The sequence below is a fragment of the Chiloscyllium plagiosum genome, unplaced genomic scaffold (assembly GCF_037043375.1).
Source record: "Chiloscyllium plagiosum isolate Xiang-an unplaced genomic scaffold, Cpla_swu_hap1 HiC_scaffold_5, whole genome shotgun sequence".
Taxonomy (NCBI): domain Eukaryota; kingdom Metazoa; phylum Chordata; class Chondrichthyes; order Orectolobiformes; family Hemiscylliidae; genus Chiloscyllium; species Chiloscyllium plagiosum.
The window spans coordinates 137076697-137099272 of record NW_028270143.1 but is presented as its reverse complement, the minus strand read 5'-3'; the positions used below and the strand labels follow the sequence as shown (position 1 = coordinate 137099272).

At 49.9% G+C, this 22576-nt stretch overlaps 1 protein-coding gene and 1 pseudogene across 1 annotated transcript in view; one reads left to right on the top strand and one right to left on the bottom strand.

Annotated features, from left to right (window-relative positions):
• The window catches only part of LOC148150045 (uncharacterized), a 67326-nt gene that overhangs the window by 33374 nt on the left and 11376 nt on the right, over positions 1-22576 (bottom strand). Inside the window, exon 3 of the mRNA XM_087987778.1 lies at positions 13296-13472. Coding sequence (XP_087843904.1) covers positions 13296-13472 — 177 coding nt within the window. The remainder of the gene's footprint in view (positions 1-13295; positions 13473-22576) is intronic.
• LOC148150046 (uncharacterized) lies at positions 2387-3869 on the top strand (annotated as a pseudogene).

The window sequence follows — 22576 nt, the reverse complement described above, 5'->3', positions numbered from 1 at the left end:
GGCTCACGTAGGCTTGTTGAGGGGTCCTACCAAATGGGATGGGCGGTGGTTGACCATACCGGGGCCACCCGAGCACAGGGAACGATGGGGGGCGACACCTCCGCCCAGGTCGCGGAGTTGGTCGCCCTCACCACCGCACTCCGCCTGGGGGCAGGCAAGCAGGTAAACATCTTTACCGACAGCCAGTACGCTTTCGGGGTAGTCCATGATTACATGGCAGCATGGAGCCGCCGGGGCTTTATCACGGCCGGCGGTGGCCAGATTAAACACGAAAATACGGTCCGCGACCTGGTGGCGGCCGCACGCCTCCCCCTGCTCGCCATGGTGGTGAAAATCAAAGCACACCAGCGGGCCACCACCGCTGAACAGCTTGAGAATCATTGGGCCGACCTGGCCGCCAAGGCCGCCGCGGGCGCAGCGCTACTGCCTGCGCATGCGGCACCCGCTACTGAGGTCCGGGACGTGAATGTCCTGGACGTCCAGAATTGCGCGCAGCCCGGTGAGGTAGAGGACTGGCTGGTAAAGGGCGCAGCCCGCGGCCCCGATGGGGTGTGGCGGCACGGCGACAGGGTCGTGGCACCCGCGGCCATCAGAACGACCTTGATGCAATTACACCACGAGCTGGACCACGCGGGCCGTCACGGAACGCTTGCTAGGCTCCAGGCTGACTGGTGGTGGCCCGGCTTCGGCCGCGACATGGCCAAACACTGCCGCCAATGCGTTGTCTGCGCCCAGCACAACCCGGGGCGGCCCCTGCGCATTCCCCTGGCGCACCAGCCACGGCCCAAGGGGCCCTGGGAGAACCTCCAGGTTGATTTCACAGGACCCCTACCCCCCAGCCGTGGCAAGAAGTATTGCCTGGTGATCGTTGACCATTTCACGCGCTGGGTAGAAGCCTTCCCTACACTGGACTGTACATCCGCCACCGTGGCCAGAGTGCTGGCCTTCAACATCTTCCCGCACTAGGGGGTCCCCCTCCAGATTGACTCAGACCAGGGCACGCACTTCACCGGGCGCGCAATGAAACTGGCCTGCCGCCTCCTCGGCATCAGACAGCGCTTCCACGTCCCGTTCCATCCCCAGAGCTCCGGGATGGTCGAGCGCATGAACCGGACCCTCAAAGCGGCAATTGCCGAAACAGGGCAGGGCTGGGTGGACGTTCTGCCCTGCATACTGATGTGCTTAAGGGCCACCCCAGGCCGCTCCACTGGCCTCACTCCCTTCGAGCTCATGACGGGGAGGGCCATGCGACTACCAGAGAACGTCATGGTCGGGGGAGAAGACATGGCCCCCCCTGAGGGACAGGATGACGCGCTATATCAGGCAGCTGGACGCGCAGCTGCGGGCCCTTAGACAAACTGCACGCGACCAGCAGGACATTAGGGACCAGGCAAAACTGCAACCGCATCTGCCCGCCCAACCCCTTCCTGGCGCTGGGGACAAAGTCCTGTCAGGGCCGCCCCCGACCGGCCCGGCTTCGCCCCCCGGTGGCTGGGACCGCACAAAATCATCCTCACCAGCGACACGTGCGCCTGTGTCGACATGAAAGGAAAGGGCAGATGGAAACACTGGTCCCAGGTTAAGCCCTACCCTTAAGCCCCAACCGGACAGACACTCCCCCTTGACTTGACTCTAACTCTTTCTCCTTACAGTGCAACGGGGGGGGACCGGCTCCAGGGAGACCTGCTCCTACACACACTAACCCTACACCCTTGGTAAGGGTGCCCCTCTCTCTCTCTCTCCCTCTCTTCCCACAGATCATGCTTCACCGGTGCACCGCTCTCCTCTTCGCCCTACGACTGATGCCTTCTTTCCCCGAGATACATGACAACTTCTACCGCCACGGTGTTGCCTTCAATGCGTCCGACGCCATCTGTATTCCTGCAAGGGACAAGCCCAATGTGATCAACGTGTTCTACAACGCCTGGCTGGAGGTCCTCCCGGGCGTACAGACACTCTGTTTATTCTGCACGTCAGAGCGCGACCCGCGGCCGACCTGCCTCGGCGTGCTGAGGCGATGGACTTGGGGGGTTGCATGTTCGGGACAATGTGTGCCATACCAGAGGACCTCTCCTCTGCCCCGGCCTTTGATGCTTTTACTTTACGGGATCTGTCTGTTTGCGGGTATTATGAGTCCACCAATGCTGCAGTACTCTCCTTGTATTTGTGCTTTCCACCCGCCCCAACCACACCACCCCCGACCACGACTCCCGAGATATTGCCATGCCCCTCCCTGGGACCGGGGACCGGGGGGGGACTGGTATTATGGGATGAGGGAGAGGCCCTTTATGACAATGTCCGACACGAGGTCGTACCTGTGCTGGTCAATATATCAGGCATCCGGGTACCGGACTATTGCACAGCACAGGTACGCAACCTATACGCCATGATGGGGAAGGAGGTTATAGAGAGGGCCAGAGACGCCATGGGGGCAACCCACTACCGAAATGACATACATAACACGCACACACAATGACACAGACGGGACATAGTCAACGATGCTCTCACAGGACTCAACACGGGAACATCTGTAGTAAACTCCCTCGACATCCAGGGCCTCAACGAACAGGTCGAGCAACTAAGGGGTAATGAGGGACCTGCTACAGAGGTCTCCCACAGATCAGGCAGACCAGGCACGCCTGGGGGAAGAGGGAGCGTACATCCAGCTCGACGGCATTGCAGTCCTGGAGACACACGCCCACACCATTAACCGCCTTATAGACCGGGAAAGAGAAAACACGGCCCATATCCACGAGGGACAGCTGTGCCATGCGTATGGCCTGTGGATGGTAGCCCAGATCCGGCATAATCTTGACCAGGTCCAAAGTGGGGAGGTGCCCGACTGGATCGACAGCGCCAAACTGGCCTCACTCGCGGGGCGGTCCGGGCCGCTCGACAGCCGGACTCTGAAGGGTATGACCAGAGTATACCCAGTGGTTCCCGACTGTGAGGTCAGTGAGGCGACAGGAGTCGGGATTGTCCTCCTGATCCCTGTGGTCACCCCAGGGTCTGGGCCATTTCCCCTGTTTCACATTGAGAACATCGGAGTCATACGGGAAAACACTTCCCTCAAATATCGATTAGCTCACCACACAGCCATATCTCGAAACGGCGCTATGTACGGGGTGCCGCTTACAGGCTGCAAGCAGCGAGGGGCGATTACCATCTGCCCTCACCCCTTACAAAGGAGTGAAACAGTGGAATGCGGGTTCAACCGGACACAGGGCTGCACCCTTGAAATCGAACCCACGGGCCCCCACTTCACTAGGGTGAGGTATGGTGGAAGGGGACAGTATTGTGTTTCCACTCTTGAAACCTCATTTTGGTATAACAGACTGCAGTGCCCGATTCCCCAGCACGAGTTCTGCTTCACCCCCAGGTGCCCAGTCACGATTGGGCAAGCTCACATCTCAGAGGTCCGACGACGGAACCCCGAGTCCATACAAACTACCGACAAATTCAGGGACATCCTCAGGAAATATCAGGAGCCCGAACAAGCCCCCATCCCACATTTGGCCGAGGTCTTACGGGAGCTTAGGACCCGGGTAGGACACTCAGTGAAACTGTATCACCAGTTGCAGTCGCATGTAAAGGACCTAGAGGAGGACACAGACACAGCTCTGCAGTCCCAGGGCTGGGCACAGAGGGTGTGGGATTGGGGCCTGAACGTAAACATCCATCCCTGGATCCGAATCATCTCGCACACCATTGTAGGCATACAATTACTGCTGGCTCTGGCCTGGCTCCTGGTGGCGTTTCACTCATGTCGCCAGCACAAGAAACGAAAGGCCAGGAAGACCATGCTCCACGCCATAGACTCCTGGCGGGCGATCAGGCACCAGGAGCTCACAGGGCTCGAGTTAATGTGACCATCTCCCGGGACTATCCAAAGGCCCCATGACTGCAGCATGGCGGCCGGCGGAATGTACCGGGCGAGGAACCGACTTAAGATATCGGCATCGGGGGTGTGGACGTGTCCAACCCCTTGCCGAAAGGGGGGACTGCAAGCGGGCATCAGAGCCGCCCCGCATTTGCCACGGGACTATGCCTACATCAGGAAATGATAAGAATTCATTTTTGTGTTTTAAACAGCAGTCGCAGCTTTAAACCCACAAAAACTCAGCAGCTGCCGGCCTGCCCACGTGACTGGGAGATAGGAGACAGAGGACAGATAGAATCCACACTAGACCAACATTACCCATGACTCATGGACCAAAACTCCGGGATTAATTAAATATGGAAACCCATCTCCTAATCACATCAAGAGACTGACTGAAACACACACATACCCATCGATACGGAGCCACCCTGACACAAAGGACAGGCATCCACCAGACAGGAACGGACAGACCAATACACACCAACACCCCAAGGGAACAAAGAGGGGTGCTAGCCCCTGCCCTCACAGAGAGAGACAAGCAGATAATACCCGGACCCGTTTTACATAAACCAATTAGCACCCTATTGTGCGTGCCCTGCAACTCTCCTGGGATGGCAGGAAACAGCCTATTCGCACCTACTCCAGTGATGATGGGGAACTATCATCCCATTCATCCTCAAATCCCACACATCCTGACAACTAAAAGCATATAATATGAAGCTGCGCGCGGGAACAGGAGAGCAGCCGAGATTCGGACCTCGGTTGGTCTCCGCCGGCGTTACTGCAGTAATAAACGTTACCGATTGTTGAACCGCACTCTGGGCTCGGACTGATATCATTTCATCCGCGCTAACAATGCTTTCTAGAAATTGTTAAAGGGACCCCTAAATGGAAACATTGGTCATGGCTGAAAACTTACTTAAACATTGTCACCAATGCTCCTGGCAAACCATGCAGGTTTCTTCTAAAGCAACAGAGTCATGGCCACCGTCATCACCCCAGGGGAAGGACAGTGGAATAAGAAGACAGCTGATTGCACCTGGATAATGGAAGTGCTAGTTATTGTTGTGCATGATATTGTTAATGGGAACCTATCAATGTAAAATGAGATTTGGGAGATTCACTAGTGCCCAGGGACAGGGGATGACAATACAGTGGACTGGAGGAAGATTGTCATGATAAAACATTGTACATCCCTGAGGGGGGACAACAGCTAATTTGACACCCTTGGGAAATCTAACCAAAACTGAGGGATGCCAGACCGAGCATAAACCAGGGACAAAAGCTACAGTCCACGTGAGCGGGAATAATGGCAATGCATCCCAACTAAGTATACATTGCAGTATGTGGGGCAGATGAGTTGCAGAGTTTTCCAATGGAAGTGGATTCTCTTGCCAGGCTGAATATGCCTGGGGAACACCACTTGAGTAAAGGCAATTACATAGCCTCACTCAGGACATCCTGATCAGAGGGATTCTAGGCTGGTCCACAGCAAAACCTGGGACTTCGATGTTGTGGCTATTACGGAGACATGAGTAGAACAGGGACAGGATTGGCTGTTGCAGGTTCCAGGGTTTAAATGTTTTAGTAGGGTCAGAGGTGGGGGTAAAAGAGGGGGAGGTGTGGCATTGCTTGTCAAAGATAGTATTACAGCTGTGGAAAGGACGATGGATGAAGACTCGCCATCTGAGGTAGTTTGGGCTGAGGTTAGGAATAGGAAAGGTGAGCTCACCCTGTTAGGAGTTTTTTACAGGCCTCCTAATAGTCCTAGAATCATTGAAGAAAGGATAGGGAAGGTGATTCAGGAGATGAGTGACAGTAATAGGGTGGTTGTTATGGGGGACTTTAACTTTCCTGATATTGATTGGGAAAGCTATAGCTCAAGTTCGTTAGATGGGTCAGTGTTTGTCCAATGTGTGCAGGAGGGTTTCCTGACACAATATGTAGATAGGCCAACAAGAGGTGAGGCCATACTGGATTTGGTCCTGGGTAATGAACCAGGCCAGGTGTTAGAAATGGAGGTAGGTGAGCACTTTGGGGACAGTGACCACAATTCGGTGACTTTTACTCTAGTGATGGAGAGGGATAAGTGTGCACTACAGGGCAAGAGTTATAGCTGGGGGCAGGGAAATTATGATGCTGTGAGGCATGACTTAGGATGTGTGGCCTGGAAAAGTAAGCTTCAAGGCAAGGGTGTAATTGATATGTGGAGCTTGTTCAAGGAGCAACTATTGAGTGTTCTTGATAAGTATGTACCCGTCAGGCAGGGAGGAAAGGGTCGTGTGAGGGAGCCGTGGTTTAATAAGGAATTGGAATCCCTTGTTAAATGGAAGAGGGTGGCCTATGTAAAGATGAGGCGTGAAGATTCAATTGGGGCGATTGAGAGTTATAAGGTAGCCAGGAAGGACCTCAAGAGAGAGCTAAGAGCAGCAAGGAGGGGACATGAAAGGTCCTTAGTTGGTAGGATTAGGGAAAACCCTAAGGCTTTCTATAGGTATGTCAGGAATAAAAGAATGACTAGGGTAGGAATAGGTCCAGTCAAGGATAGTAGTGGGAAGTTGCGTGTGGAGGCTGAAGAGATTGGGGAGACACTGAATGAATACTTTTCGTCAGTATTCACTCAGGAACAGGACATTGTTGTCAATGTGAATACTGAGTCACAATTAAGTAGAATGGATGGCTTTGAGGTATGTAGAGAAGAGGTGTTGGAAATTCTGGAAAGGGTGAAAATAGATAAGTCCCCTGGGCCTGATGGCATTTATCCTAGGATTCTCTGGGAAGCAAGGGAGGAGATTGCAGAGCCATTGGCCTTGATTTTTATGTCCTCGTTGTCTACAGGAGTAGTGCCAGAAGACTGGAGGATAGCAAATGTAGTTCCCTTGTTCAAAAAGGGGAGTAGGGATAACCCTAGTAACTATAGGCTGGTGAGTCTCACTTCTGTTGTGGGCAAAATCTTAGAGAGAATTGTAAGGGATAGGATTTATGAACATCTGGATAGGAATAATGTGATCAAGGATAGTCAGCATGGTTTTGTGAAGGGCAGGTCGTGCCTCACAAACCTTATTGAATTCTTTGAGAAGGTGACTAAGGAGGTGGACGAGGGTAAAGCGGTAGATGTGGTGTATATGGATTTTAGTAAGGCGTTTGATAAGGTTCCCCATGGTAGACTACTGCAAAAAATAGGGAGGTATGGCATTGAGGGTGAGTTGGAGGTTTGGATTAGGAGTTGGCTGGCTGGAAGAAGACAGAGGGTAGTAGTTGATGGCAAAGGTTCATCTTGGAGTGCCGTCACTAGCGGTGTTCCGCAAGGATCTGTTTTGGGACCTTGCTGTTTGTCATTTTTATAAATGACCTGGAGGAGGGTTAGAAGGTTGGGTGAGCAAGTTTGCGGATGATACGAAAGTCGGAGGAGTTGTAGACAGTGAGGAAGGATGTGGCAGATTACAGCAGGATATAGATAAGCTGCAGAACTGGGCAGAAAGGTGGCAAATGGAGTTCAATGTAGCTAAGTGTGAGGTGATTCACTTTGGTAAGAGTAACAAAAAGATGGGGCACTGGGCTAATGGTCAGATACTTGGTAGTGTGGATGAGCAGAGGGATCTTGGTGTCCATGTACACAGATCTTTGAAAGTTGCCACCCAGGTAAATAGTGCGGTGAAGAAGGCATATGGCGTACTGGCTTTTATTGGTAGAGGAATTGAGTTCCGGAGTACTGAGGTCATGTTGCAGTTGTATAAGACTCTGGTGCGGCCGCATCTGGAGTATTATGTGCAGTTTTGGTCGCCATACTATAGGAAGGAGGTGGAGGCACTGGAACGGGTGCAGAGGAGGTTTACCAGGATGTTGCCTGGTATGGTAGGAAGATCGTATGAGGAAAGGCTGAGGCACTTGGGGTTGTTTTCATTGGAGAAAAGAAGGTTTAGGGGTGACTTGATAGAGGTGTACAAGATGATTAGGGGTTTAGATAGGGTCGACAGTGAGAATGTTTTTCCACGTATGGAGTCAGCTATTACAAGGGGGCATAGCTTTAAATTAAGGGGTGGTAGGTATAGGACAGATGTTAGGGGTAGGTTCTTTACTCAGCGAGTTGTGAGTTCATGGAATGCCCTGCCAGTAGCAGTGGTGGACTCTCCCTCATTATGGGCATTTAAGCGGGCATTGGATAGGCATATGGAGGATAGTGGGCTAGTGTAGATTAGGTGGGCTTGGATCGGCGCAACATCGAGGGCCGAAGGGCCTGTACTGCGCTGTATTCTTCTATGTTCTATGTTCTATGTAAAACAAAACCAAGCCTCAGGAAGCTACGGAAATTCAGCATGAGCTGAAGGGCCTGTTTCCACACTGTAAGTAATCTAATGAAATCTAAAAAAATGACTCTTACCAATTTTTATAGATGCACCATAATAGCATTAGATTAGATTATATTACAGTGTGGAAACAGGCCCTTCGGCCCAACAAGTCCACACCGACCCGCCGAAGCGAAACCCACCCATACCCCTACATTTACCCCTTACCTAACACTACGGGCAATTTAGCATGGCCAATTCACCTGACCTGCACATCTTTGGACTGTGGGAGGAAACCGGAGCACCCGGAGGAAACCCACGCAGACACGGGGAGAACGTGCAAACTCCACACAGTCAGTCGCCTGAGGCGGGAATTGAACCCGGGTCTCTGGCGCTGTGAGGCAGCAGTGCTAACCACTGTGCCACCGTGCCGCCCATTCTATGCGGATGCATCACAACTTGGTGTACCAACTGCTCTGCCCAATAACACAAGAAATTACAGAGAGTTGTGAACACAGCCCAGTCCATCACACAAATTAGTCTTCTATCCATTGACACCGTCTACACTTCCTGCTGCCTGAGGAAAGCAGCCAACATCATCATAGACCCCTCCCACCCTGGTTTCCCTCTCTTACACTGTCGTCCATTGGGCAGAAAATACAAATATTTGAAAACATGTACCAACAAATTTAAGAACAGTTTCTTCCCCACTGTTATCAAAATTATGACGTAGAGGTGCCAGTGTTGGACTGGGGTGGACAAAGCTAAAACGTTTGTTCAATATATTGCATCAGTTGTATAACACTATGATCTTTTACTCTAAATTCTGTGTCCTATGATGCTGTCCCACTAGTTACCCGATGTAGCAGCAGGGCTCTGAAAGCTAGTGCTTCCAAATAAACCTGTTGGACTACAACCTGGTGTTGTGTGATTTTTAACTCAGAATTATGAACAGACCTCTTTTATATTAGAGTTAATCTTTCTCTGCACCTTCTCAGTCTCTGTAACACTATATTCTGCATTCTGTTCTATTACCCTGATGTACTTCAGTAAGGTATGGTTTGTCTGCAAAACAATACTTTTCACTGTATCTTGGTACATGTGACAATAATAAATCAAATCAAATCAAAGCCACTCCAGCACCCCACCACACCAATCCTCCCACCTTGGGCCCCAAGTGCAGTCAAACACAACGCATATCAAGGAAGCAAGATTAGCTGAAACAGGGGAATTTGTTCTTTCTGTTTCAGGGAACAGGTATGTACACTTAGTCATTAACCTGAGATACAAATACCTGAATGGTGCTCACCCACCAACAAGCAATTGTTTACCTACCTTCTCCAAAGACAGTTAGACTGAGATCAACTTAAGGAAAAAGTGAGGCTTGTCAGAATTATCCAGTGTCGAATATGCAACAGTTGATATCCTTAATATTATTTTTTATTCATTCACGGGATGAAGCCAGTTTTAATTGCCCATCCCTAACTGCCCAGAGGGCAGTTGAGAGTCAACCACATTGCTGTGGGTCTGGAGTCACATGTCGGTCAGACCAGGTAAGGATGGCAGATTTCCTTCTCTAAAGGACATTAGTGAATTTACTGACAATCGACAATGGATTCATGGTCATCATTAGATTCTTAATTCCAGCTTTTTATTTAATTCAAATTCCACCATCTGCTTTAGCAGGATTTGAACCCAGGATATCCAGAACATTAGCTGGGTCTCTGGATAAATACTGAAAATGTTTTGCTGGAAAAGCGCTGCAGGTCAGGCAGCAGCTTTTCCAGCAACACATTTTCAGCTCTGATCTGCAGTCCTCACTTTCTCTGGATAAATAGCCCAGCGATAATGACAAGTGCGTCGCCAACAACGCACTCACTACACACACACAATTTCTCACACTCACAACCCCCACCCCAGACAGACACACACACACATACTTTCTCACACTCACAACCCCCAACCCAGACAGACACACACACACATACTTTCTCACACTCAACCCCCAACCCAGACAGACACACACACACAGACAGACAAAGACCCACATGCACACATATATTTTGTGGGGTGAATTTGTACTTGCAGAGTTACATTGTACTTTGCTCAAAAACTGCATGCATTCATGTAGAACTCTGAGCTCAAAAACTGCATGAATTTATATAAAACTCTTGTTATCTTACTTTTTAGATTAGAATCAATCTAAACATCAGGTCATAGACAGAGAACACAGGGGGCCAACACCTTCAACATATTGTCTAGCTATCACCATTGTTAACAGCTAACCCGAGAATGCAACTTTAAAAAAAAGGTTTTGTGATTTACACATGAAAGAAGTGAAACTATCACTGTATTCTAACAGATGAAAGGCTTAACAGACAATCAATTTTTCAATGTATAATTTCAGTTACATCACACTGCAAATTTTTGCTATAAATTTTGTGTTAGGATTGAGCCCTCCACTACCACCTGATGAAGGAGCGTCGCTCCGAAAGCTAGTGTGCTTCCAATTAAACCTGTTGGACTATAACCTGGTGTTGTGGGATTTTTAACTTTGTACACCCCAGTCCAACACCGGCATCTCCAAATCCCCAACAATATTAGGGATCTTGACTCTTAGATACAGTCTCTACAGAAGAACCTGTGAATAATGATACTGAGGAGCTCCTGGGACCAGCAAAGACTAGTCAGTTAGGGCAGGAATCGTTGCAATATCTCTAAAGTCTATTAAGCTTCTAAAAGTCCTCCAGGACACAACCAATCTGATTACTGATCACATAGCCAACATCACCAAGGAAAAGCACAAACTGGGACATGCACTAGTTATGCTAGTTAAATATTAACCTTGATTAGAATTAGAGGAGAAAGTGAGGACTGCAGATGCTGGAGATCAGAGCTGAAAATGTGTTGCTGGAAAAGCGCAGCAGCTCAGGCAGCATCCAAGGAGCAGGAGAACCGATGTTTCGGGCATGAGCCCTTCTTCAGGAATGATTAGTATTAGCTTGTTTCAACTAGACACTCATCAGGTGCCTGACTGGGTTCCAGATGAACAATTGAGAAAACGGACAGTTGAAAGAATGCCCTTATCTCACTTCAGGAGTTTATCCATTATCCAAACGGGTACTAATCACCGAATCCCTACAGTGTGGAAACAGAACCTTTGGCTCAACAAGTCCACACCGACCCTCCGAAGAGTAACCCACCCTGATCCATTCCCCTACCTGACTGCTCTACATTTACCCCAACTAATGCACCTAACCTACACATCCCTGAACACCATGGGTAATTTGGTAATTTAGCATTGCCAATTCACCTAACCTGCACATCTTTGGACAGTGGGAGGAAACCAGGGCACCCAGAGGAAACCCACACAGACACGAGGAGAATGTGTAAACTCCACATAGTCTCCCGAGGCTGGATTCAAAACTGGGTTCCTGGCGCTGTGAGGCAGCAGTGTTCACCACTGAGCCACCTTGCCATCCCCTACTCGGTATCTGTGATGACAACATAAAGGAAGATATTTCATTGGAGCAGTCCTGCGCATTCCCCAACATGGTGATGAGAATGTCTGTCCTCTGAGGAAGGTTCACAACATTGACAAATATCATGGAAGTACATGGATGTTGTTAAGTAACTCACGTAATGAGTTACACTGACTCATGTAATTGTTATGAATGATACTACAAGAGGAATAGATTTATCCAAGTGTCACCAAGGGGGAGATCATTTGGCCTGTACAGAAGAAGTATCAGACAAGGGCTTATGATCTATGTTTTGTTAAATTGTTTGCGGTCTCGTGTCTAACCAATTATTACCCTTTCACTCTGTATGTCCTATGTAATGACTGTGGGCAGAAAATATAGCAAGGGCTGGAAACAATGTCCCCGGACGGTCACAACACAGCCATCAGCAATGGGACTTCACAAGTTACTCTCAATGAACAAACTTCACTCCAGCTGTTTATAAAACTGGTGATTAAGGAAAACCTCAAGATCCCAAGGACAGATGAATCAAGAACTGTCATAGTGTGTGTGTGTCCTTTACATTGGGGAGACAGGACACCAACTTGCAGAACGTTTCAGAGAACATTTCGGGGATACATACACAAAATGACCCCACGCTCTGTAGCCAAACACCTTAACTCTTCCTCACACTCCTCCAAGGACATGCAAGTCCTGGGCCTCCTCCACCGCCAAACCCTAACCACCCAACACCTGGAGGACAACCGCCTCATCTTCCACCTTGAGACCCTCCAACCACACGGGATGAATGTGGATTTCACCAGTTTCCTCATCTCCATCCCCCCGACCTTATCCCAGATCCAACCTTCCAACTCGGCACCGCCCTCTTGACCTGTCCTACTTGTCCATCACCTTTCCCACCTATCCACTCCACCCTCCACTCCGATCTATCACCATTAGCCCCCACCTTCATCTACCCATCACATTCCCAATTATCTCCCCCACAACCCACCCCCTCCTATTTAGCTCTCAGCCCCTTTCGGCACACCCCCTCCCTCCACATTCTTGATGAAGAGCTTAGGCTCGAAACATCAACTCTCTTGCTCCTCGGATGCTGCCTGATGGCTGTGTTTTTCCAACATCCCACGTTTTGACACCAAATTAACGTCAATTCCATACCTGACAGTGGATTGGACACAAATTCTAAAGGAAGCTAAGGAAATAGTTCACCAATGAAGCGAACACCCCAAAGAAATTAAGCTTCACACCGAGAATGCTGATAAGATGTTGCAAGACCCAGGACTTAGGAGTATAAAACATGGAATTGGACCCTTCACATGCAAACACACCCATGGATTCAGGTTATATCTCACCTATCAGTGTATCAGTTTCCGAGCTACATCTAGAGACCTCTCCCACAAATATATGGTTCAAGCTCAAATAAATTCATCTTGTTACACTCTATCAATCTTTCAAAAACCCTCTATCACTGCCCACTGGGTGTCTGTGCCCATCGATCACACATTCATTCATAGCACTTAAAGACCCAGGTCCAATAATGGGAGAGTCCCATTCTCAGAGATTACAGCCAGGATCTAACTCCCAGTGATGAGAGAATGCTCCCTTTCACTGGAACACAGTGTGATAACAAACAGTAACAAGACACACCATAACCTCCTGTGGTTGAGCAGAGGGATCCTCAAGGCTGACTGCTTTCCTCGACTTCCTTTTCTTGCTCCTTCGTAAACGTTCACTCTGTGGTTCCTGCAATGACGTATCACTCTCTACATGAACATCCACCTCAGCGATTGGTGGCTTCTTGCTCTCAATGCGTTTGTTCCTCTTCTGCAGAGAAAAACAAGGACCAAGTCAGCACTGACATTATCACTGGACACAGGGGCAGGGTGTCACTGGACAGAGGGGCAGGGTGTCACTGGACAGAGGGGCAGGATGTCACTGGACAGAGGGGCAGGGTGTCACTGGACACAGGGGCAGGGTGTCACTGGACACAGGGGCAGGGTGTCACTGGACAGAGGGGCAGGATGTCACTGGACGGAGGGGCAGGGTGTCACTGGACACGGGGGCAGGGTGTCACTGGACACAGGGGCAGGGTGTCACTGGACAGAGGGGCAGGATGTCACTGGACGGAGGGGCAGGGTGTCACTGGACACGGGGGCAGGGTGTCACTGGACAGAGGGGCAGGGTGTCACTGGACAGAGGGGCAGGATGTCACTGGACGGTGGGGCAGGGTGTCACTGGACACAGGGGCAGGGTGTCACTGGACAGAGGGGCAGGGTGTCACTGGACTCAGGGGCAGGGAGTCACTGGACACAGGGGCAGGATGTCACTGGACACAGGGGCAGGGTGTCACTGGACACAGGGGCAGGGTGTCACTGGACACAGGGGCAGGGTGTCACTGGACAGAGGGGCAGGGGGTCACTGGACACAGGGGCAGGGTGTCACTGAACAGAGGGGCAGGGTGTCACTGGACACGGGGGCAGGGTGTCACTGGACAGAGGGGCAGGATGTCACTGGACACAGGGGCAGGGTGTCACTGGACAGAGGGGCAGGGTGTCACTGGACACGGGGGCAGGGTGTCACTGGACAGAGGGGCAGGGTGTCACTGGACACAGGGGCAGGGTGTCACTGGACAGAGGGGCAGGGTGTCACTGGACAGAGGGGCAGGGGGTCACTGGACACAGGGGCAGGGTGTCACTGAACAGAGGGGCAGGGTGTCACTGGACACGGGGGCAGGGTGTCACTGGACAGAGGGGCAGGGTGTCACTGGACAGAGGGGCACGATGTCACTGGACAGAGGGGCAGGATGTCACTGGACAGAGGGGCAGGGAGTCACTGGACACAGGGGCAGGATGTCACTGGACACAGGGGCAGGGTGTCACTGGACACAGGGGCAGGGTGTCACTGGACAGAGGGGCATGGTGTCACTGGACAGAGGGGCAGGGGGTCACTGGACACAGGGGCAGGGTGTCACTGGACAGAGGGGCAGGGAGTCACTGGACACAGGGTCAGGGTGTCACTGGACACAGGGGCAGGGGGTCACTGGACAGAGGGGCAGGGTGTCACTGGACGGAGGGGCAGGGTGTCACTGGACAGAGGGGCAGGGAGTCACTGGACACAGAGGCAGGGGGTCACTGGACACAGGGGCAGGGGGTCACTGGACAGAGGGGCAGGGTGTCACTGGACAGAGGGGCAGGGTGTCACTGGACACAGGGGCAGGGAGTCACTGGACACAGGGGCAGGGTGTCACTGGACACAGAGGCAGGGAGTCACTGGACACAGGGGCAGGGAGTCACTGGACACAGGGGCAGGGTGTCACTGGACAGAGGGGCAGGGAGTCACTGGACACAGGGGCAGGGTGTCACTGGACACAGGGGCAGGGGGTCACTGGACAGAGGGGCAGGGTGTCACTGGACAGAGGGGCAGTGTGTCACTGGACAGAGGGGCAGGGAGTCACTGGACACAGGGGCAGGGGGTCACTGGACACAGGGGCAGGGTGTCACTGGACACAGGGGCAGGATGTCACTGGACACAGGGGCAGGGTGTCACTGGACACAGAGGCAGGGAGTCACTGGACACAGGGGCAGGGAGTCACTGGACACAGGGGCAGGGTGTCACTGGACAGAGGGGCAGGGAGTCACTGGACACAGGGGCAGGGTGTCACTGGACACAGGGGCAGGGGGTCACTGGACAGAGGGGCAGGGTGTCACTGGACAGAGGGGCAGTGTGTCACTGGACAGAGGGGCAGGGAGTCACTGGACACAGGGGCAGGGGGTCACTGGACACAGGGGCAGGGTGTCACTGGACACAGGGGCAGGGTGTCACTGGACAGAGGGGCAGGGAGTTACTGGACACAGGGGCAGGGTGTCACTGGACACAGGGGCAGGGAGTCACTGGACACAGGGGCAGGGAGTCACTGGACAGAGGGGCAGGGTGTCACTGGACACAGGGGCAGGGGGTCACTGGACAGAGGGGCAGGGTGTCACTGGACACAGGGGCAGGGGGTCACTGGACACAGGGGCAGGGGGTCACTGGACACAGGGGCAGGGAGTCACTGGACAGAGGGGCAGGGTGTCACTGGACACAGGGGCAGGGAGTCACTGGACACAGGGGCAGGGAGTCACTGGACACGGGCAGGGTGTCACTGGACACAGGGGCAGGGGGTCACTGGACAGAGGGGCAGGGTGTCACTGGACACAGGGGCAGGGGGTCACTGGACAGACAGGTTCAGAGAGAGAGAAAGGGGGTACAGTAAGAGCTAACACTTTGGCTCCACACAATATTTCCACTTCTGTTTTTTTTGAGAGATTGGATCAGGTCAAACTGGCTGGATGAGGTTTGATGTGTAAATCCCAACCTCGGGTTCTTGCTGATATCAATGTCACCAGTGTGTTTCCTAATTCCAAACAGGAAACACAGAAAGATACAGCTCAGAAGGGGGCACTCCATCCATTATCTCTGTTCTAGCTCTTTGAAATTTAACCAAAAAAGAGAAAATGCTGGCAAATCTCAGCAAGTCTGGCAGCATCTGTAAGGAGAGAAAAGAGCGGATGTTTCGAGTCTAACTGACCCTTTGTCAAAGCTCAATCTGATTTCAATCAGATTGTTGCCACACTCCCTGCCCATTGCCAATATTCCTGTAAACATTTTAGCTTCACATACTTCTCGGATAGCAATTCAGAAAACCCCTAATTATTTCTGCTAATTTCTCTTCATTCTCCTAATTTCTATTGCCCTTTCAGGGAGCATGTTCCACAACCAGGCTGCGTGATCACAGAACTCCTCACATCACCACTCATTCTCAGGCCACTCACTGGGACTCAGTCTCCCTCCGGATGATGAAGCTGTATCAGTCTGAGGGCCCAGCTCTCCGATGTAACTTGCAGCACAGACTGGATTATTAAGTAAATGCTTTCCAACAGCAGAATCACCTCTAATGGTCAATATACTACTCTGAGACTTACAAGCACGACCTGTTGAGCACAAGGTTCCTGCTGCCAGACACTACCTATCAATGGATCACCTTGTTTGGTGTACTCCACGAGTCACAAGGACAAAATGGTCCAGTTAGCTGGCATCACCCTGGCACCGAAACTCATAGATCACAGTACATTGGGAGGACTAACTGCTTTATTGCTTGACAGCAGCATCCTGTTAGTGACGAAAATACCTTGTGGATTGGCTGCACCACAGCAGTGCGAAACAGCTAGTGTCAGCTGTTGTTCACATTTCTGACCACACCTTTCCAGTTCCAGGGTAATCTGATGTAGGACTGGGCACTGCGCAGGGTCAATCTTGGTGGAATCAAGGGCATAAGAAACAGGAACAGTTGTAGACTGTGCAGCTCTTTAAGCCTGGTCTGTTAGGATCAAGGTAATGTGACAGTCCACATGGCCACTTTCCCCATAACCCTCCATTCCCTGACTGATCAAAAATCTATCGAATTGACCTTACACACAAGGAATCTAGCCCCACTGCTTTTTGTGACAAAGAGTCCTAAGTGTCCCTTCCCCTGAGAGGCAAAATTCCTCCTCATCTCCGTCTTCAGTTGGTGCCCCTTTATTCTGAGACTGTGCCCTCTGGCCCTAGACTTTCCCATGAGGGTGACCATCCTCTCAGCATTGACCCTGTTAAGCCCCTTAAATCCAATATGTTTCAATGACATCACCTCTCATTATTCTAAACTCCAGTGAGTAGAAGCCCAACCAGTTTAGCCTTTGCTCATGAGGCAATCCTTTCACACCAGGAATCATCCCCAGTGAACCTTCTCTGAACTGTCTCCAATGAAATACAGTCAGGAGTAGCTGTGTTTGTCATTTCTACCCGATACTACTGATACAGTAAAAACAAGGCAGGACCAAGGTGCTACATGGACAACACAAACTACATGAGAGTACAGTCATGCACAGGGCAGCACTCCCTTTGCACGGTCATGGAAAGAATTACAGATAGAAGAGAGTGTGATCACACAGGGTTAAGGAGCCTGATGACTTGGGGGAAGAAACTGTTGCACAGTCTGACCACGAGAGACTGAATGCTTTGATATCTTCTGCCATGTGGCAGGAGGAAGAAGGGTTTGAGTGAGGGATGTGTGGGCTCATCCACAATGCTGTTAGCCTTACGGATGCAGCGTGTGGTGTAAATGCCTGTAATGGAGGGGAGAGAGCCCTTGATGATCCTCTCAGCTGTCACCACTATCTATTATAGAGTCTTACGATCTGAGACAGTGCAATTCCCGAACCAGGCAGTGACGCAGCAGCTCAGGGTACTCTCAATGATCCCCCGGTAGAATGTGCTGAGGATGGGGGGCAGGGGGGATCTTCATAAGAACTTTCTCCTTAGTTCAGTCCTAAATCTGCTCTCTCTAATCTTGAGGCTATATCCTCCTGTCCTAGTTTCACCTGCCAGTGGAAACATCCTCTCACCCTCTATCTTATCTATTCTCTCCATAATTTTATGTTTCTTTAAGATTCCCCCTCATTCTCCTAAATTCTAATGAATATAATCCCAGTCTACTCAGTCTCTCCTCATAAACCAACCCCCTCAACTCCAGTATCAATCGAGTGAACCTCCTCTGCACTCCCTCCAATCCCAGTACATCCTTTCTTAAGTAAGGAGACCAAAACTGCAGACAGTCTCCAGGTGTGACCTCACCAGCACCTTGTACAGCTGCAACATAACCTCGCAGTTTTAAACTCAATCTCTCTCGCAATGAAGGACAAAATTCCATTTGCCTTCCTAATTACCTGTTGTACCTGCAGACCAGCCTTCTGCAATTCATGCACAAGGACACTCACATCCCTCTGCACAGCATTTTTGCCATTCAAGTAATAATCCTTTTTTTACTGTTACTCCTACCGAAATGGATGACTTCACATTTACTCACATTGTACTTCATCTACCAAATCTTTGCCCACTCACTTAAAGAATCTATATCTCTCTGCGAACATTCAGAGTCCTCTGCACACTTGGATCCAGCACTCAGCTTAGTATCATCTGCAAACTTTGACACACTACATGTGGTCCCCGAGTCTAATTCATCTGTGTAAATTGTAAACAGTTGTAAACATCACTGAGGCAAGCCACTAGTCACTGATCACCAATCAGAAAAGCACTCATTTATAATCACTTTTTGTTTCCTGATGGCTAATCAATCCTCTATCCATGCTAATACATTGCCCGTAACACTGTGCATCTTTATCTTAGGCAGCTGCCCTTTTTGTGGCACCTTGTCGAAGGCCTTTTGGAAATCTAGGTACAAGGCAAAAGTGAAGACTGCAGATGCTGGAAACTCCATTCCTGAGGAAGGGCTTTTGCCTGAAACATCGATTTCCCTGCTCCTCGGATGCTGCCTGACCTGCTGTGCTTTTCCAGCACCACGCCGAAATCTAGATACACCACATCCACTGGCCTATAAGTACCTATCGTTTGTTTACCTCCTTTTTTAAACAATTCCTTTACTATTGAGCTTCTTGGAATATGTCAATTTTTATATTCCTTGCAATTTGCCCTTGTGATTTATTTTCTCTCTTTTTTATTATTATTTTGCTTCTCCTTTGCTGGATTCTGAATTTATCCCCTTCTTCAGGGCTATCACTAACTTATGCCTTCTTATATTCATTTACTTTCAACTTAATACTCTCCTTAACTTCCTTGGTTAGCCATGGTTGGTTTATCCCTCCTTATTGTGATCTATTTTTGCTGAGTCATAAAGTACTTCCTTAAATGTCTGCCACTGTTTACTTACTGTCAGCAGTATCCACCCAGTCTTCATTTCAATGTAATTCCCTTTATTTACGTTGCTTCATCTGCCATGTACCTAGCAGGCAAGGTTTTAGGGGAAAGTGTATTTTCCAAGTTGTTACTGTCCATTTCAGCAGGCAGTCTACATCCCCCTGAATCAGCTAACAGACTCCTCACTGCTTGCTGCATTCCCGAAGTCACTTTAAGATAAACTAAAGCAATTGTCTAAAACCCCTGTATCTGAATGACAAGCATAATCAGCAGCTAAAGTGGTGGAAAGAGCACTCACTGTAATGTGGGGGTGAACGAGGAAGTCCCAGTTCATTGTCGATTCAAGTTCAGCTCTCCACTTCACTGACACTCTGCTATCTCTTCACCAGTGAGTTTCACACCCACTGAGCTGCTTAAGGCTACTCCCTGATCCCTGAACACTAACTAGTGCCTGATGAAGTGAGTTGGCAAATGGAAATGGAAATCTCTTGTAAAGAATGCTCCTTTCTGTGTGAACAACAAAAGCTGACTTTGAGTTCCCAAACTCTTTGGAGTTGGACAAAGCCTCAGTGTTTGTTAATTAGCTTTTCCCCCCCAATCTCCTTGTGCATTGCTATATGCACACAGCACTGTCCCCACATCATTCACAGAAGCTGCTCTTCATTTTTCACACAGTGGCCTGAATTCCCAGCACTAACAAAGAGACGGCTTAATATATATATATACAGCCAGCAGTAACAAATCAATGGCAAACCCTTTGCTCGAGAGAACGCCCTCACCACAGCCAACATGACAGAGGGAAAAACTTCCACATCAAGCTCCAATGTCCAGGTTACTGATGGGGAACTGAAAGGAATTAGCTGAAGAAGCAGAAATAGCTGAGGGTGAGAAACAGATGAGATGGCTTGGAACAGTCAGGCAAGGACAAAATGTTGAATGACATTGTCACCTCCAGCACCCCCTCATCCTCTTCTCCACCACCTGCTGCTTCCTTTCTTTGTCCTCCACATTATCAACACCACCCACCTCCTGATCTTCCTCTGCCTCCATCGTCCATGGTTTCTCTTGTTCCTGAATTCCTCCTCACACTGAATATTCCCCCTCATGCTGAATCCTCATACTTACTGAATTAGAGACATACAGCATGGAAACAAACCTTTCAGTCCAACCAGATTTCCTAATTTATACTAGTCCCATTTGCCAGCATTTAGCCCATATCCCCCTAAATGTTTCCTGTTGATGAATCTGTCCAAATATCTTTTAATGTTGTAATTGCACCCACCTCCTTCTGGCAGTTCGTTCCATATACCTGCTGCCTGGAGTCGGAGGAGGTAGGGGAGGTGCTTAATGAATAATTGCTTCTGTATTCACTAGCGAGAAGAACCCTGACATTTGTGAGAACAGCATGAAACAGACTGATATACTCGGACAGGTTGATGTTAAGAAGGAGGATAGATAAGTCTCTGGGCCAGATGGGATGTACCCAAGATTAATTCAGGAAGCGAGGGAAGAGATTGCTGCGCCTTTGGTGATGATCTTTGCGTCCTCACTGTCCACTGGGGTAGTGCCAGATGATTGGAGGGTGGCAAATGTTATTCCCTTACTCAAGAAAGGAAATAGGGATAATCCTGGGAATTACAGACCAGTCAGTCTCACATCAATGGTGCACAAAGTATTGTAGAAGATTCTGAGAGACAGGATTTATGATTACTTGGAAAACCATAGCTTGATTGCAGATAGTCAGCTTGACTTTGTGAAGGGCAGGTCATGTCTTACAAACTTTATTGAATTCTTTGAGGATATGACAAAACACATTGATGAAGGTAGAGCAGTAGATGTGGTGTACATGGATTTTAGCAAGGTGTTTGATAAGGTTCCCCATGGTCGGCTCATCCAAAAAGGAAGGAGGCATGGATACAGGTGACCAGTGGTGATCCACAGGGATCTGTTCTGGGACCTCTGCTCTTTGTGATTTTTATAAATGACTTGGATGAGGAAGTGGAAGGGTGGGTTAGTAAGTTTGCCGATGACATGAAGGTTGGGGGAGTGGTGGATAGTGTGGGGGGGATGTTGTAGGTTGCAATGGGACATTGACAGGATACAGAGCTGGGCTGAGAAGTGACAGATGGAGTTCAACCTGGAAAAGTGTGAAGTGATTCACTTTGGAAGGTGGAATTTGAATACAGATTCCAGGGTTAAAGGCAGGATTCTTGGCAGACGGAAGGAACAAAAGGATCTTGGAATCCATGTCCATAGATCCCTCAAAGTTGCCACCCAAGTTGATAGAATTGCTCAGAAGGCATGTGATATGTTGACTTTCATTAGCAGGGATTGAGTTTAAGAGCTGTGAGGTTATGCTGCAGTTCTATAGAGCCCTGGTTAGACCACACTTGGAATATCATGTTCAGTTGTGGTTGCCTCATTATAGGAAGAATGTGGATGTTTTAGAGAGGGTGCAGAGGAGATTTACCAGGATGCTGCCTGGACTGGAGGGTGTGTCTTATGAAGAAAGGTTAAAGGACCTGGGGCTTTTAGAACATAGAACATTACAGCGCAATACAGGCCCTTCGGCCCTCGATGTTGCACCGATCTGTGGAACCAATCTGAAGCTCATCTATCCTACACTATTTCATTAGCACCCATATGTGCTATGATGTTGTGGCCATAACAGAGACATGGGTTTCTCAGGGGCAGGAATGGTTGCTGGATGTTCCAGGGTTTAGAGCATTTAAAAAGAATAGGGAGGGGGAAAAAGAGGAGGGGGTGTAGCACTACTAATCAGAGAGAGTATCACAGCTACAGAAGCTTCCATTGTCGAGGAAGATCTGCCTACCGAGTCAGTATGGGTGGAAATTAGGAACAGCAAGGGAGCAGTCACCTCTTTAGGGGTTTACTACAGGCCCCCCAATAGCAGCAGGGCCTTGGATGAAAGCATAGGTCGGCAGATTTTGGAAAAGTGTGGACGTAGTAGGGTTGTTGTAATGGGTGACTTTAACTTTCCCAATATTGATTGGAACCTCCTTCGAGCAGATGGTTTGGAAGGAGCTGTTTTTGTAAGGTGTGTTCAGGAGGGTTTCCTAACTCAGTACGTTGACAGGCCGATGAGGGGAGAGGCCATTCTAGACTTGGTGCTCGGCAATGAGCCGGGACAGGTATCAGATCTTGTGGTGGGAGAGCATTTTGGTGATAGTGACCAC